General features: G+C 41.7%; 1 protein-coding gene across 1 annotated transcript; it reads left to right on the forward strand.

The window, feature by feature from the left end:
• The first annotated feature begins 1,958 nt into the window (after nucleotides 1–1,958).
• Nucleotides 1,959–9,102, forward strand: LOC124642092 (neurofilament heavy polypeptide-like). The gene is made up of 13 exons (XM_047180399.1): nucleotides 1,959–2,125; nucleotides 2,411–2,496; nucleotides 2,742–2,823; nucleotides 3,071–3,152; nucleotides 3,565–3,736; nucleotides 4,815–5,040; nucleotides 5,346–5,586; nucleotides 5,935–6,133; nucleotides 6,904–7,051; nucleotides 7,526–8,308; nucleotides 8,418–8,467; nucleotides 8,845–8,908; nucleotides 8,990–9,102. Exons 1-13 carry the CDS (start codon nucleotides 1,988–1,990, stop codon nucleotides 9,074–9,076), a joined length of 2,358 nt encoding a protein of 785 aa, XP_047036355.1. The 5' UTR covers nucleotides 1,959–1,987; the 3' UTR covers nucleotides 9,077–9,102.
• Nucleotides 9,103–18,223: the final 9,121 nt, after the last annotated feature.

Below are 18,223 nucleotides of genomic sequence, written 5' to 3' on the forward strand. Positions count from 1 at the left end.
TTTGTATGGGATTTGGTACCCGCTCCAACAGTAACGTATGATATATCATTAGAAAGGTATTTACGTGAACAATAATAAAAACTATGGGGCTTGCCTCAATTAGCTGTCCGATCCGAGTAACGATAAAAATTAAATCGACATAGAAACAAGTATGTCATCCATATATGCAAATTCATGAAGAGGAATATGTCGTCAGTGTAATAATTTTAAACTCAGTTAATAGACTTCTTACATTGTTTGAGATACACTCTATTATAATCTAAAGGTTGTAATAGTCTATGGAGTCATACTACGGAAACACAATCGTCATCTGATTTGACAAAAGTTCAAAACATTTCTGAAAACACAACTAATCATTTTAGTTACATACTATCTTTAAACATACTGGCTTCCATGTACCTACACATTATATGAAATAAAAAAAACCTGTTATTAAAACACGATAATCATTAAACATTAATTGATTGTAAATACTGAAAGACTTTCATCAAATACATAAGCTATATTCTGCGTGAACTGCAAAGGTTTGCACACAGACTTTTTTTAAAGCAGTGGGCAGGCAAACATTCTAAGAAGGCCAAATTCTTGTTTTTTTGTTACTTTACCAGTTTTTATTCAATACAGTTGGATTTAAGAACTACATCTACGTTGATGATTTATGAACATTATACATTCTATTAGTCGATGTCACGCGAAATGGACAAGGAATTGGGACTAGTCGTCATAGTAAACATTTTTTGGCTTGCCAAGACCTACGCAATGGTACTAGAATCAACACTGTTGGACAGGGTACCAAAACGCCCATCGTCCTTTGTAATTCGTTTGTTTATGGAAACAGTAGAACTACATGGTACGCGTACAACCTCAGAATAATAATTGATTGAGGCTACGAATGTGGCTAATGCTGATGTCGACCGATAACTGAACTGGAACTACTCTTCTGGCTATTCCACTTAGTCCTCGTTTGAGGACTGAGTGGAATCACTTAGTCCTTGTTTGAGGACTAAGGGGGAACTTATGGGACATTCCTCAAAATCATCCCATGTGTGTCCTCCTCCTACCCTCCCACCGCTTGGGTTACATTCTCCCAAAATTTCGGCAGACTTTGGGTAGTAGATACAGCATGATTTAAGATTCTGCAGTAAAACCTTCTTAAAGAGTAGTTATAAAACTCTTTGCAATCCTCCTCCGTCACAGTGACAATGTGTCAGTTTTGTAGGACATGTAAACAGCCGTTAATCCTACCGCTGATATAATTTTGATATATTTTTACGTGAAAGTAATGTAGTATTGTCACATTTTTGTTATAATATATTGCGTTTTTATTTATATTATTATGTGCTATTGCAGTTTTATGTTTCTATAGTAAATGGTGAGTTTTATTTTGTGTTATGTTGTAAGATATGTTGGCTGAAGAAACCTAGTTGATTGAGCCAGAATGAAGGTCTGATCAAGTCCTTTAATGATGAGAACATCTACCGAACATGTTGACGGACAAAACAGTTCCCATTTTAGTCTGTAACTGGTCTTCTTAAACTTTTCTTTTAGCAAGGACATACCATAAGAGCCCAGAGTTAGTAATTAGCACAAGTTTTAGAGATCCACATATAAGTGATATTTATCAACGCCAAGGACTTTTAGTGCGCCATATGTGCCTTACTGCTACTTAGATACAATTCCCTAGAGTCGTATTTTCACTTGATCATAAAGTCCTTCACCGGTCCCTCATTGCACCTTAAGCTATGAGAACTCCAAAGACCTGAAAGAAAGAATCAATTCATATAAATTATTCCCAAGAGACTCATCTGCCTAACTTTTTTCCGACTATAGTGGGGTCGGCTTCCAGTTCAACTGGAAGCAGCTGAGTACCTGTGTTTTCATGGAGCGACTGCCTGTCTGACCAACAGGCAGACTGAACAGTGGTGATGGACTTACCAAAGGTCCTAGTAGTCTTCAACAGTTTACTCTGCCCTCAGCTAAACCAATCATGTGCCGCTTGTTACTGCTGTGGGTGTTTCTGATAAGCCTGGTGGTGGCCATACCTGAGGAGCATCAGTATTGCGCCGTCAGATACCGAAGACTTTGCCAGGGGAAGGGAAGACATGTTGCTTGCCAGTTTCCTGATGTAAGCTTCACCTTTTATTAGCTTTTGCCAATGTTTTTACATCCGTCCCGTGGGAACTACTTTACGTAACTGGCCTAACCAATAGCCAAGAGTAGACCTTAGAGCCTATAACCTTACTAAACTAAAGAGACTGAACGTCGTCAGCTCTGTCGGCCCCCATTGGCAAAGGTGCGAGATCCCCTATACTGGCCCTCTATAGCTACTCTTGGTACAATGATACCTAATCTATTACTGGTCATGCATGTGAATGGTGGTGTGCTTATGTTAATTATGACATTATTTCAGTCGGGCCCCGGACCGTCCTGCGAGCGCTACACACAAATTAAATTTACAAATGATTTAAAGCACTTCATTACACATTACCTCAACAGGTTGGTAACTATTATTAAAGTTTCAGTACCTAGACTAAAAGGTTTGCCCTGCCATTTTTTATTTTTGCTATTTTGTGGCCATCGAACAATAAAATGTACCTACCATGAAGAACAATACAGTGCCAATTATGCAGTTAAATCTGTCGATTATTCACCTGGCAAGGTAAATGATGTACCTAACTGATGATTTATGATCGTAGAGAGAGATAACTATGTAACTACTTATATGCTTTTGAATTTGTCAGACGTCGCCAACGCATCGCTGCCGGCAATGAAAGGGTCCGCGGTGGCGTGCACCTACCAAAACCTCAAGTTATGATGCTAGTGGTAAGTGATACAGTGAAAAAAATTGCCTTTACCAGGGCCTCGAATACCAGGCTTTTCGTAATCCCTCGTCTCTCGATTACGCCCCTGTTTACACGTCGCTCTTTCCACTTGATAATTTTAATAAAAGTTTTGATCCATGCGTTCGTTGGGTGTCGTCGTGGGTCGTGTGTGCATTGTTAGGCACAGTGTACACAATTATTTTGAATTGTTGTTTCACGGTGATATTAAATAAGAGTTCGTATTACAGGAATGGGATCGAGAGCTAGCCGTTTTAGCACAAAGGCTAGCTGACCAGTGTCACTTCGTCCATGACGATTGTAGAGCCACAGGTACAAACCAATTATTTAATTTTAGTAACAGATATAAACTCTATTGCAGCGAAGATAGGCAGCATTTATTCCATATCTTAAACTGGGCCCCCCATACTAAAAATAAACTTTTTCAAGGCCTTGGTCACACAGTGGCCGTCTTTTGACTGACTGTAACCCATTAAAAAAAAATCTGTAACCCATATTTATCAAAAAGGACTTTGCTACAAATGAAACAGAAACTCCTTAAGAAAATCTTTCTTCTATAAACCCTTTTTTTATCTTCCAGTCCGCTACCCGTAAGCGGGTCATACAGTTATAGGCAAGGTCTGAACATAAACAATGACCCATATTTTCCTAATATTTTGTTACGAATGGAATTGTCAATTCCTTGTAAGAGTCATCCTACTATAAAGCCACTCTTATCTTTCAGTCCGCTACCCATACGCGGGTCAGACTGTAGGCGAGGTCCGATGGCGTCGCTCCAGCGAGTCTGACGAGCTGAGCGCGCAACGGGCGATACGCCGCGTGCTCGACGCGTGGTGGGGAGAGAGGAGGCGGGTTCAGCCCAAACAGCTGACAGCGCCTTTTAGACTTACTGCCAAGTAATTTTGTAGTAGTTTTCAACATTTAGTCTCGCCTCATTCCAACGACGTTAGGTTCCAGTCTTAAGGGATTGTTCACACCAAACGTATTGTCCGCCGCTGACTGTGAGTATACTCACTGTCTGCCCCAGTGTGAACGTCGACTCAATCTGCAGTACGCGTACTCACCAAGCCGACAATAAGCTATAGCGTACGATGCGCTACATGTGTGAACAAAAGAATAGGCTCGTGTAGGTTCACACTAGATGCGTACGCTGAGCGGCTGACTATTCTACACATAAAAGAGCTCAGTATTTGAACCCCCCAATCTTCATACATAACAGATGCTATGTCTTCCCAAGCGCATCTTCGTAAGTTTCTATCACTAAATTCTTCTGAATTCGCATTCCAAATACATTCTCTAGAATGTACTTCTGCAATAAACTTTTCGGTGTCGAACATCGCGAGGTGTCACGTGTCACGTCTGTCCTCATTGAAGTTTGTTTCTCGAGTGTATTGCGGCCGAGGCGCGCGGCGGTGCGGGCGCGGCGGAGCGGCGCTATTCGGCAACTGCGTCCGCGTAGCCAATTCGCGTCCGCCGTGCATAGTCGCGTAGTAAAATAATCGGCCACTGAGAGTCAGCGACAACAGACGACGTAATAGCGTATAGTCGGTTCGGTGTGAACGACAATTTCAATATATATGGAAAAGCAATAAACTACGTAACGCGCGCTCACAGTCAGCGGCCGACAATACGTTTGGTCTGAACGATGCCTTAAGGATCCAGCTGAGTAACCGTATATTACATAGACTGCATGTCCTCAACAAACCCAGTTACGTGGGAAACCCGATAACCCTTGTCAGCCGGGACCCAACAATTTATTGTGCCTTCCGAGACACACCTATCTACAGACATATCGTGCCCACCAAGCATTACTTCACCTTATTGGTCGATGCTTGGTCTGTTACATTGAATAAAGATTGATTTCACTTAGTTGTTCCAAGAAAATCATTCATTCATAACGGGTAGATACGCACCTACTATACTTAGGTAAGTATTTCCACAGCAAACATCTACCTGTAATCCAAATATTTGCAGAGGCACAGTATGGGGGCACTTCAGCCAACTAGCTGTATGGAATCTCCAAGCGGTTGGTTGTGGGGCCGTCCGTCACGGTGCCCACCAGTCGCGTCTACTCCTCGTGTGTGACTTCTCTCACACCAATATGCTGGGCCAGAGAACTCTGGTGTCAGGGTCCTTAGCACCCTGTCCTATTCACACGCAAAGAAGGCCCAGGACAGCATACCCTTTGCTTTGTGCACCGGTAATATTCGTCCCCTTACTGTATATAGAAATAGTAAAAAAACTGATATTTAGATAGGTTTGGTCATCATCATCTGCTGAGCTTTTTCCCAACTATGTTAGGGTCGGCTTCCAGTCTAACCAGATGAAGTTAACACGCGCAAGTGACAAGAGCACGCGGGTGGGTATTTGGCTTTGGTATATGCGCGAGTCGCTGGATCCGCACGTTTTTAAAATGCATGTAACCTTCGCATGTGCTTTATCATGCGCAAGCTACTTGCACCGTGTAGATGCACCCTTGATGACTCTATTCCAACTCCATTCTAGGTACGTCATCCTGTACCCGCGGAACCAGAGGAGATGGAACTCGAAGACAATTATGATGACGAGAATGAAGACGTGGAGGAGATAGCTGACATAGCAGAAGTAGGGGATGCCCCAACACAAACCCCCTGGCAGCAACCCAGGACTGAAAGAAGACCAAAGTCCAAAAGTTCGAAAAAGAAATCGACAACAATCAGAGAGTTTCCTGCAGAGACTAGGAAACTTGATACTAAAGTATTTAGAGGTATGGGATCCTTTAATCAAGTAAAAATTCGTACCGTCGTTGTCTTTCGTAAATTGGCAGCACATACAATTTTGCTGGTTAAGCATTTAATATAACACCATATACTTATCACCTTATACCTCTAATGCCGCATTTGCTTCGGATTAAATACAGCCTAAGTACTTAACAACATCCAATATGTACCTTAGTACATCTCCAATAAGTTATTGAACCATTATTGAACCATTATTGAATAATTATTGAACCAGCCATTTCAAAGTCCCCTACTTCATATTATGCGCATTCTCAAACCGTTATTGAGTTTTCTATTTCATATAGCTCTAATGTAGACTTAAATTACCCTTATAGTAGCATATCAAACAAGTTCAACGCCATCAAAGGATTCAATAGTCCAGAAGTTAGATCGTGAGTTGGAGCAGAAATCTCGAAATAAAGTGAACGTCAATGTGAATTTCAAACAAGCTCACGCCACGTTTGACAGCAACCAGTTTGACACCCTCGTGAGGAGTGACTGGAGGACTAGAAAGAGGAACTTTGGGCAATGGCGGTGAGCATGATAACACTCTAATTTCCTTAAAGTGGCGTGGAGAAGTTTTTAAACGGCAGTCGTTACGGGTGGTCAGAAGACTTACTGGCTTCTGACTCAGATGCCAGTAAGTCTGACACCAGGGGGTATTGGGTTGCCCAAGTAACTGGGTTGAGGTGGTCAGATAGGCAGCCGCTCCTTGAAAATACTGGTACTCAGCCGCATCCGCTTAGACTGGAAGCCGACCCAAACATAGTTGGGAAATAGGCTTGGGAGATGATGAAGTTTTTTTTTTCGTTCAGGAATACTCGATAGTATTCTACAAACAGCGACCGAGGAGATGAGATGTCTGTGTAACTAATTCCATTGTTTATTTACTTCTCCGATCCTCTCCGCTTTGGTGAAGCCTGGGTCTTAGGTAGCACTGCTGGGAAATGGGGCTCTTTCTTTCTCTCTTTTTATGAGGCACCTTTGACCACTCGAATTCTGTTTGCATATCTGTTTAACTTGCTATAACTTGGTAAATATCTTTGTCGTCAATCTTGTCTACCAAGTCTGACGCCAGTCTAACCAAGGGGTTATTGGGTTGCCTATGCACGGGTAACTCGGTTGCGGAGGTCAGATAGGGCAATCGCTCCTTGTGAAACACTGGGACACAGCTGCATCCGGTTAAACTAGAAGCCGACCCCAACATAGTTGGGAAAAGGCTCGGAAAATGAAGATGATGTAATAACCGCCCGTGCCGTCACTGTTGACGAAAACCATGCTTTTTAATATTTTTACCATTTTAGTCAAAGCCATGAAAATGCAGAGAACTTAGAAGAAGTGATACCTTTAACAGTTCCGCACACTGATACGGAAACTCTTGAACCGACCATAGCTGAAGTATATCGTCCCACAATGAGGGAGATGGAAATGGAAAATGAAAGGACTGAGCATGTTAGTAAAGATCAGCATTTAACAAATATTATTTCCTATCGTCATCAGGCTATTTTATGTTAGCACTGCAGGGCACAGGTCTCTTTTCATACAAAGATTGTCACCATGTTTGCCCAAGACCGATGCAATTACAGACTTCAGAGTTGTTGTTGAAGTTTTCCTTCACGTCTTCTAAACCATTGGTGTCCAAGATAGGTACTTATCGAAGAGCACGTTAATGTCGGTCCAGCGCCTAAACTCTCTCTGGTCGTGTCGGATTGCCGTCCCATCAGGCTATGAGAGTGAAGGAATAGTGAGTGCACTTGTGTCTGCGCAAATGCTTGTGCACTATAATATGTCCTGCGCAACTGGCTGATGCCCTTATATGAGAACCGCCGTGGCCGACAATCGGCTAGAACGCATTTAGTAAAGATTACTGCCAATGAACATCTCATGGTTTTCCTATGACAATTAATTTATTGTTTTATGTTACAGATACCGCGAACTGTGGTAGAAATTTATCGGCCCACCATCAGTGAAGACGCCACTGAACGCGAACGTGAACAGGAACGCGATCATGATCCTGAGCCCGTACAAGAACGTGAAAATGAACCCATATCAGAACCTGAACCCGTTCAAGAGCATGAACCCGTACACGAGCCTGAAGGCGAATCCGTAATCGAACGTGAACGCGAACCCCCACACGAACGTGTACCCGTACACGGAAGAGAACGTGGACGAATACCGGAACAAGAACGGGAACGTCAACCTGTTCATGATCGGGAGCGTGGACGAGTACCGGAAAGTGAACCCGTCCACGATCGGGAGCGTGGACGAGTGCCGGAAAGTGAACCCGTCCGCGATCGGGAGCGTGGACGAATGCCAGAACGTGAACCCATCCACGATCGGGAGCGTGGACGAGTGCCGGAACGTGAACCCGTTCACGATCGGGAGCCTGGACGAGTAACAGAACAAGGACGTGGACGACTACCCGAACAAGAACGGGAACCCGTACGCGAACGTGGACGAATACCGGAACAAGAACGTGAGCGTGAACCCGTCCACGATAGAGTGCGTGGACGAGTCCCCGAACCGGAACGTGAACCCGTCCACGATCGGGAGCGTGGACGAGTTCCGGAACAAGAACGTGAAAGTGAACCCGTACACGAAAATGAACCCGTTCACGATCGAGAGCGCGGACGAGTGCCAGAACAAGAACGCGAACCCGACCAGGAGCATGAACAAGAAACTGAGCGTGAACATGAAACTGAACATGACGTAAGTATAGATTTTCTATTACACGACAGTGGGTGAGCAGCCTTACCAAGTTGGTTGCCGTGTTGAGGAAGTCAGATGGGCTTTTAATTATAGTTTTTTTTTTTTTCAGGAAACCAATTTCCGTCCCCGATGGAGACAGACCAGGTTAAGGCCACAACGGTAAGATTTTTCAAGAATTGGATTTCTGTGCCTATTGTCTATTCCCACTGGTTTCAACCACGTCCCGAGGGGACTTCTTCCTCTAAAATGATTGAGTAGTCTATGTCCTTTCTAAACTTATACCTAGACGATTTCTGTAGCACCTACATTTATTGACTGAGTAGTTTTGGTGCAGTTATTTGCCATTTTATTATAATTTAAGTACTTACTATTACTATTATATACTATTACTCTGTAGCTTTAATTAATCACTGAACTGTCATTGCAGGCCTTATTATACCGTTATCAATATAAAGATTTTCTCAAAACTAAGGACCAGTAGTTCTTTGATTGTAATATTTAAATATTGTAATATATTCATATCATTTATTTCTTAGGCCGGGTGCAAACGCTCTTCTGTCGTTCTCATCCACCAGCAAACCTCCTAAAAAAGAATTAATCGTAAGTTGAATTTATTATTTATCTTCTCATCAGGATGTTTCTGCAACTAACGGTAAAAAACTTACCCGTTTTTTGTTACAGGCATCGCTAAATTTGGACAAAGAGGATATTGACCAGTTATTTCGCGACACTGGCTTCAACGTTAACTGGAGAAAGCATACCACGTGATTTACAATATACACACATTTTTTTAACTATTTCGTTTTATTGTAGTTTGTAATGACGAGATTCATTCAACATCTTACAATTTGAATGAGTGAGTAGACCAGAAGAAACATCACAATACGTCATACCGTTGGAATTTCGCTTTTTTAGGGAATATCATCAAATGATCCCTCATGCTGTGGGTTACCAGCGTGAGAGAGTGTCAGACTCTTACTGACAAAACCCATCATGTTCCTTCTTAAGCCCTTTATGTACCAGGGTGACGGTAACTCTTTCGAACAATCCCGTAGCCCCGGCAGGTAGAATTTCACCTTAAAAATACTTTGGTTGCACATATCCCCCCCCCCCACACACACTCTAAAATGTTTTGCCTAGTCTGCAGACTATCGATAAATACCTAATCATGAACTTAAGACTTACCGCGGCTCTGGTACACGAAGGGATCCAGAAAGAACAAGGCTAGATTTTAGTAAGAGAGTCCTTTCTGCTTGACCCATAGCGGAAGGCATCATTTTAAGACATTATTTTAAACTTTTAAACCTCATTACACAATAACTGATTTGATCTATGCCGCGAGTCTACAATAGTCTTTGAATTTCTATCAGCTGTCATCATTCCAAAAATATTATTCTTCTAGACAGCACAGTTGATTTTTTATCTACTTTATTCATTAAATTCCCAAAGTACATTGCTTTAAACTAAATTAATTAAATTACCATTAAATACCTTTATTTATTAAATTTATCAACAGTTTACATTTTATAATCATGTGAAAGCTTACTGTGCAATTGAAGATATTTTTTTTAAGCAAATAGTCCTTCAACAACAGTTGTTGTTAGCAGTAATGAATTATTGTTGTCGGCAGTGATGAACCGTTGTTGGCAGTGATGTGTTGTTGTTGTTGTAGCGGCAATAATGCATGTTGTCGTTTCTTACGTTGCATCTGTTGCATCTGGCTTTGCATCTGGTGCCTACACTTGTGCGGTTTTGATGATGTCTGTGAAGACTGTGATAGCGACTAGGTGAACACAAATAGGTGCCTATAAACACAAAATGACTGCAAAGGACACACAGATATCTTTGCCACATTCACATTTTTGGGACAGAAGAAAGAACTTTAGAAATTATTTTTCGGGACAAAGCTCTCGGTGGCAGTGGGTGTTTTGTGACCGACTTCCCAGAAAAGGACGTTCTCAAGTCGGCCGTGTATTTTCGTTCTGTGAATTCTATTAAATGTTTTTGTTCTTGAAATTGTATTTTTCTTTAATTGATATACATATCAATGTCTATTTAAAGATATGTATATACAGGATGGCCCATCCATAGGCGTCCAAAAGAAAAATTTAGAAGCTCTAGGCTATGGGGTATACGAATCACCCCCATGTATGTTCAGCGATTTTTTGTACTTTAGGAGCTAGAATTATTTTTATTTTTTTTCCGTAATTTTCATTTCAACATTGTTTTTTTTTTATTTTACCTTTTTTTCCTAACGTTTACAGATGTTTTTTTTTTCTGTAATTAATCATCATGATAGTAGCTAACACCTGAAAAAGGCAGTTTGGCTAAACATTCTAGAACTTACATAAAATTTTATCTGAAATTCAAAATTACTGTTGGAGTTCAGTAGCCAAAAATAATTCTAGCTCCTAAAGTACAAATTATCGCTGAACATACATGGGGGTGATTCGGATACCCCATAGCATAGAGCTTCTAAATTTTTCTTTTGGACGCCTACGGATGGGCCACCCTGTATGTAGCTATATTTCTCGTACTAGCTGCGAATCGATGCAGTCGTGCTGCTGACGCGTAAATTTGTTTATTACAAATTAGAATTTGTAATAAACAAAACTAGTAGTAGTAGTAGTAGTTAGTTGCTAGTTGTTTTAATCGCCATGAGTGAACAACTCGTAGCGAATGAGCTGCTGGCGTTCCTGCAGCAAAAGCTGGACGTGATGGACGAGGTGTCCGCAGTCCAGATCTGCGCGACGAACTTCAGCGAGGAGGACGTCGCTGCTGCAAAGCAGCTGCTGTACCGGTTGCTCAACAAGAGTGACCAGATGGTGACCCGCCGCCGGCGTGACGGGACAAAGAAGAGCATTCAGGACATCATCACGCTGCTAAAGGAGACCGATCCAGACGACGTGCCGACGTTTGTGGCGAAGGATCTGAAAAAGCTTCCGCCCGCCACCTACGACCACGTCGACGTTACGAGCCTGCTGAAAGACATCGTCTTTTTAAAGGCAAGTCTAGCGGATGTACAAAAGAAGTTTGATGCATCCCAAATTATTGTCGCCGATTTGAGCAGCGAACTTAACGAGTTGCGTAAATCGGTGACTGCAACTGGGTCACCTGTGGGTGCATCGAGCGTAAACATGAGCGTGCCTCGATGTATCGGGTGCAAGTTTCGCGTCAGCAGTTTTGTCACCATCGCCGCTGTCACCGCCGAATGCTGAGTCGGCACAGTGCGCGCCTCGTGCGCCCCGCTGCCCCGCTCTCGTCCCTGCGGCTCCTCCGCTCGCCGCCGCTCGACCGCTCGATCAGCTGCTTGTTTCTGCAGCGTCGACGAAACATCAAGATGTACGTCGAGACTACGCTAGCGTCACCGGCAGCAAAATTGATGCTACGAAGAAGCCCGTGCCCGTAAAGGGACCAAATCGGGCTGACGATGAGGGGTTCGTTACGGTGCAAATGAGGAAGCGCCGTCAGCGAACCAACAAGAATCGCTGCGGCACGGCCCCTATTGAGCCTAACATCAAAATCCGTGCCGCCAAGCCGAACACCCCGGTGTACATCTCCCGCCTACACTACACCACTAAGGCGGAGGACATCGTGGAGTACGTGTGTCAGAAGCTGAAGTACGCCCCGAGAGTGCAGCTGCTGGAGTCGCGCCATAACGCCAATTTCAAGGCGTTTGTGGTGCGAGTGCTGACATGTTTCCTGCACCTCGTGTTGGACGAGAACTTCTGGCCACAGGACGTGGTGTTCCGTCGCTTCCGCGGACAAGTGCCACAAGACCGCACAGTGACATAGTGCATAGTGAAGTGATACTAACATAGTTTTAAGTTTTTTATATACTAACAATTTTGTATAATATAATATGTATGTTAGTCATTAAGGTATATATCTATGGGCCAATGCAGCCTGAAAATAAAGGTACAGTCGACTCTTGTTAATTCAAACCTGCGATATTTCGAACATCTCGTTAATTCAAAGTTATCACGAGTTCCTTACAAAATCTCTTTATATTTCGAACTAAATCAATACATTTTTATGCACTTGGTAATTCGAACGAAAAAAGCATTGCTTTATAACAAAATGACGCGTTAATTCGAAATCTTAGTCGTCTAACACTCGAGAATTCAAAGTTGCAGAGAGAAAGAGGCGGAAATATTGTAAGTCAGAGTCAGAAAGCAGTCTGAGTAGCAGCAATCTGTTTTGAAGCTGTATGACGGAGCTGTTTCGAATGATTAATCACATTATGAATACATGTATGCACACAAATGTGTCTTTAAACTTTTGAAATTGTTATAAAATAGCAGTTAAAAAATAATAATTGATCAACACTTAATAATTCGAAGTTTTATTTATTTTCTCTCACAAATTTCGAACCATTTAATATTTCAAAAACTCGATAATTCGTAATATTTTAAGAGTCTATTTTAGTTTATAAGATGTACCTTCTTAATCATCCTCCGAGCCTTTTCCCAAACTATGTTGGGGTCGGCTTCCAGTCTAACCGGATTCAGCTGAGTACCAGTGCTTTACAAGAAGCGACTGCCTATCTGACCTCCTCAACCCAGTTACCCGGGCAACCCGATACCCCTTGGTTAGACTGGTGTCAGACTTACTGGCTTCTGACTACCCGTAACGACTGCCAAGGATGTTCAATGACAGCCGGGACCTACAGTTTAACGTGCCATCCGAAACACAGTCATTGGTGTCTAAGATATACTTAGAAAGTACATACAAACTTAGAAAAGTTGCATTGGTACTTGCCTGACCTGGAATCGAACCCGCGCCCTCATACTCGAGAGGTTGGTTCTTTGCCCACTAGGCCACCACGACTTTTTTTCCAGGTGCCATAGTGCATATGTAGTAGTATAGTTTCCTATATCCTAATCCACTAACATCCCAACGCAATAGCTCAAGTATATAAGATGTACCTTCTTAAATGATACAATAAAACCAAACAACACAGTTAAATACTTTATTGACTGATCAATCATCAACGCCCTTCACACCACAGCAATAACATTTCCAACAGGCACAATTACATTCAATCCCACACAAATGAAATGCATATGCTAAGCATGTGAAGCAAAAAATGCATCTAAGGCTTCCGCAAAAATTGCAACAGCACATCAAAACGTTCCCACGGACATGAAGGTTGCCTTTCGGAGTAAAATCTTTGGATCACCGACTAGGTAGGTCACTGGTAACTCTGGTTTTGAAGGAATCATTTGTAAGCTGGCTGAAATATTATAATTGAAGAAAATAGATTGAGTAATAGGCCCCAGCGTGTTGTGTTTTGGTGTATTTCTGTCTGTCAATGTCAATGACACCTCTTTTTATGACAATGCTTAGTAGGGATCAGAAATTGAAGAAGTTGTTAAATCTTTTTTACACACTGGACTTCTTTCATTTAACTTGTTTATGAAGTAGAGCGAGACTCCAGTGTTCCAGAAATCACTTATTTTTCTCACACATCACGCTTAACCTAGAGTCAGTAGGTAGGTACCTACGGATATTCTGTGTAGGTTTACTTGCTTACTAAGTAATTTATATAAAACTACCTACTTATTTAGGTATGCCCTTAATACTATTAGAGACATGTTGTATTAATTAGGAACAATCTTACTATGAGCTAATGGTAAAACCCAAGGCATACATAAAATATGATACTTATGCAGTGTTACTGTTTACAAGTTTCCCAATAAGGTAACTCATATATAACTGAAATACCTACCGATTGTGACGAAAATTGGGTTAACCCAAGCTACGTTACGTCAGTATTAATAATAATTACAGACTCTTAAGTAGGTACCTACCCAAGTCAGTCTCTCTGATAACAAATTGAACCAATTTTGATGAAAGGGATGGTCCCGTCTAGGGCATGCAATACCGGTTAACCGGTTTCGTTTTTACCGGTAAATCGCCCATTTTTGCGATTTTTAAATTACCGGTAAAAATAATATGAAACCGGTAATTTACCGGTTTTTACGTTTTTCTGATAAAATATAGCAATTGTTCATTTAACGTCAAATCTTTGTTATGTAGCCTGAATATAATGTAATGTTGCATACATTACGTATTGTAAGAGTGTTATAGTTGCTGTTTTTTAGAAAAGTAAACTTGTGTGTCCTTAACTATCTCTAGGTTAGATACAAATCTTCTTTCTCATCTTAATTTATAAAATCTAAACAAATTGTATTCATTCGGTTATTCTGTTTTTCCTCATAGCTGTCAGCTCATACAAGGTACAAATGCTTATTACTTATTTTACCTACTCTATGACCTTACTGAGCAAGGGCTTTTACTTCACCACCATGTGGATAGCTCTGAGGACACGGTGGAGCACACAGTCCAGGTGTGCACTGCCTGGGAAGGGTACCGCGGTGTTGTCGTCGAGGCAATAGGCAGCGGCGACCTTTCGCGTCCTTCCCTGGTTCAAGCCATGGTCCGGAGCTAGAGGGAATGGGAAGCCGTCGCCCCTTCTGCGAAGCAGTCATGCTCGAGAAGGAGACGGCGGAGCGACTGCGAGTAGCACCTCTCATCCCAGCCGCTGTAGTGGACCAGGAAGACACCACGGGCGCCAAGGGTCGAGAGACGACTCCCGGCCACCGTAGGCGTGGGTCTGTGGGCGGTGAGGTCGGGTGGCTCATCGTTCCACCGTCTGCATAGACAACAGACCCGTGTCAGCGGCGCGCGTTGTTCCACAGGCTCCTCAGGGAGATGTCAGCAAACCCAGTGGGGCCCAGCAGGGCCAAGGCCTGCCGGGGCCGCGGGATTGTTCGAAAGAGTTACCGCTACCCTGGTCCATAAAACACCTACTAAAAAACATGGGTTTTAGACAGAACGAGTCTGTCATTTGATGATTTACCATAAAAAAGGGCTTTCCCTTCAATGAAAAATATATTTTTTACGGTAATTCTTAGCGTTTATCCCGTCTTGTGACGGGGTCGGCTTTCCGTATCTTCCTTCTCCAACTTCGCTCTATCCTCCTGAATAGACATCTTCCTCTTCGAGTTCGCAGATTTTCATGTCATTCATTACGACACACAACCACCACGGTTTCGGCCTGCCTTTGCGCCTTTGACCGGGTATATTGAGATTGAGTATCACATTCACACTGCCGATGTCCTCAGGTGTCACTCCTTTTTACATGTCCGTACCATCGCAGCCGTTTTTCTTGCATTTTGTCGGCGACATCGCGTACGGATGTTACTGACATGTTTTTTGTTACGGCCCACGACACAAAAAACGTTTACCACCTTATACTTTGCATATTTATTTAGTTTTTGCTTTAAGACTACCCAATCTTATTGTTATAATATCACATTTTAAAAAAATTACAAAAATTACCGTTTTACCGGTTTACCGGTAAAAATATTTTTATTACCGAATTTTTACCGGTAATTTTTGTTTTACCGAAATTGCATGCCCTAGTCCCGTCATCTCAAGTGCCTACCTACCAAATTTTATGCTTGCCAGGGAAAGACTTTCCTTAGCAAAAGCGACTGTTTTGCTAGATCCTGTCACCAAATATAATTCCAATAAATATGTATTTTAGCTATCTATTCCGGCAAAAGATACATTAGTCAGAAATGCAGATACATATCTACATATTTACTAGGAAAAGGAAATTCATAACCTAAGTACGAAGCTTACCTGTCCGTTATCATATTTACCTAGTTCACAAGATAATACTGATAAGTGAACAAAATTACGTAATGGTTAGATACTAGCACAAACAAATGAATGCGTCACCAGGTATCGTTTTCAAGTCATTCTACAATACATAAAATGTTCGTGTCGAATAATATTGTCTGAGTCAGTTGATCACCGCACAGGCGAACACACTGTTGTTCTGTGCAAAATAGGGCGAACAAAACTGTGCAAAATTGCCGAATATTTGACAGTGAGAACTGTGCAGAATATACCAAACATTTTTAATATTTTTTGGACGTTTCGTGAAGATAATTTTGTGGTAAAAAATGTGTTGTTCGTGTAGCTGTGACTGTGGTTCTTGTGGCAAGATATTGAGATGTCTCCTATGTGTGACGTGCTTCGTCTTCCTGTTGAGAATGTGTGGCGTTGAAGTGGACGAAGGCTGTTGCTGTGGCGAAGATTCACAATAGTACATACCTACTTACTTACCTCTATTTTATCTGTAATTAAATGTTTAAGTTTTATTGTTTATTTTGGTTTTATTTTATCTTCCTTGTGGGGGATTTATTTTTATGATAAGGTGCGATATTTTTTAAAGTGCCATGTTATGGAAGAAGCCTATGATGCCCAGCAATGGGCAGGAACCAAGTTAATAGTGGTTCATACGCATCCCTATTTATTATTCTGTAGACAGTTGTTTGATCGTCGATATGGGAAAGTGAATTTAACGATGGGTAGACACTTAAGACCTAACTTAGGTATCTACTAAAACAATTGAATCTTTTGTCGAAGGCTACATGTAGCTACTTTATTTGTGAAGAGTTCAAAGACATCAGTTTCCTCAATGTTTACCTTAACCTTACATACAGACTTCGAGTAGTCAGGTGGTGACAATATTTGTTGATTTACGATGTATTTGAGTTACCTTTTGTGTGTTCTGAGAAATGTTAATTAAATTATTTAATTAATTACAATGCTTAACTATGAAGGCTATTAGATGCCTACATTCTATTGTTATCAACTTGTTAAATGATAATTTAATTGCTTACTTAGGTAAATAGTTAGGTAACTGTTGGAGATAGAATTAGGCGTGGCCCCAGCCTAGGAATATAATCAATTGTGATTGTAATAACTATTTATTACTAATTTGAGGAAATTAATGCCACGGTTACTTAGAACTGAGTCTCATATCTAAATAGGTATAATACCTACCTATTTTTTACTTTACTTACCCGTATGTTTTCAAGTACAAGGTACATGTATCTGGGTATATCGTAACTACTAAAGCCCCAATATCTATCTGTGTATCGATTTCCTATTATGGTACCTATAGATAGGTCAGATACCTTATCTTATCCGATAACTGCCATAGCAGCCTAGGCAGGTAATAGTAAAAAGTATGTCATTGAGTAGGCGTTATGCCTGATTTGCACCTCTAACCTCGAGTAGCTATGGTCATCATCATCATCATCATCATCAGCCTATCGCAGTCCACTGCTGGACATAGGCCTCTCCAAGTGCACGCCACTGAGATCTATTTTCGGCTTCTCGCATCCAGCTCCAGCTATGGTCTAGTGGTTTCAAACATTTGCTTATCCTTGCTTATCTAATTTTATGGATATTGTGCGAAAGAGTGGGGAGGAGGGCTCTTTCGTTTCATTTTCATACATAACCGGTTATCTGCCTAGTTTTTTCCCAACTACGTTTGGTCCAGCTTTCAGTCTAACCAGCACGGTAGGCTGGTAACAGTGTTTTCTGGACTGACTGACTTTCTTGAACTTGATACGCCTTCGTAAGACTGGTTGTCAGACTTTCTGGCTTCCGACTATTTTAACGACTGCCAAATATGTCCAAATGACAGCCTACAAATTGTTGGCTCCCCAACAATTTAACGTGCCTTTCAAAACAAGGAGAAACTAGTCAGGACATGATGGTCACCCATCCACGAAGCAACCGCGCCAAGCGTTGCTTAACCTTGCGATTTACTTGTGCGGCTGTTAGGCTCAAGCTCCTTATCATTCCAGTCACGTAAATAAATAATACACTAAAATGATTCACTAACAAAAATGGAAATCAGCATTGAAGCATTTTCCTTTATCTTATGACTCATGGAATGTGACAAACTGTATTGACACTTATCTAAAGGCCATAGAGTTGAATTTATCTTGCATGTATTTTGTTTTAATTCTGCCTGTGTTGATAATTTGTCACAGGGTTTTGTGAAGGTGATTCACCATTGATAGTTCTATACGTACTATTACG

The sequence above is a fragment of the Helicoverpa zea genome, chromosome 23 (genome assembly GCF_022581195.2).
Source record: "Helicoverpa zea isolate HzStark_Cry1AcR chromosome 23, ilHelZeax1.1, whole genome shotgun sequence".
Classification (NCBI taxonomy): Eukaryota; Metazoa; Arthropoda; class Insecta; order Lepidoptera; family Noctuidae; genus Helicoverpa; species Helicoverpa zea.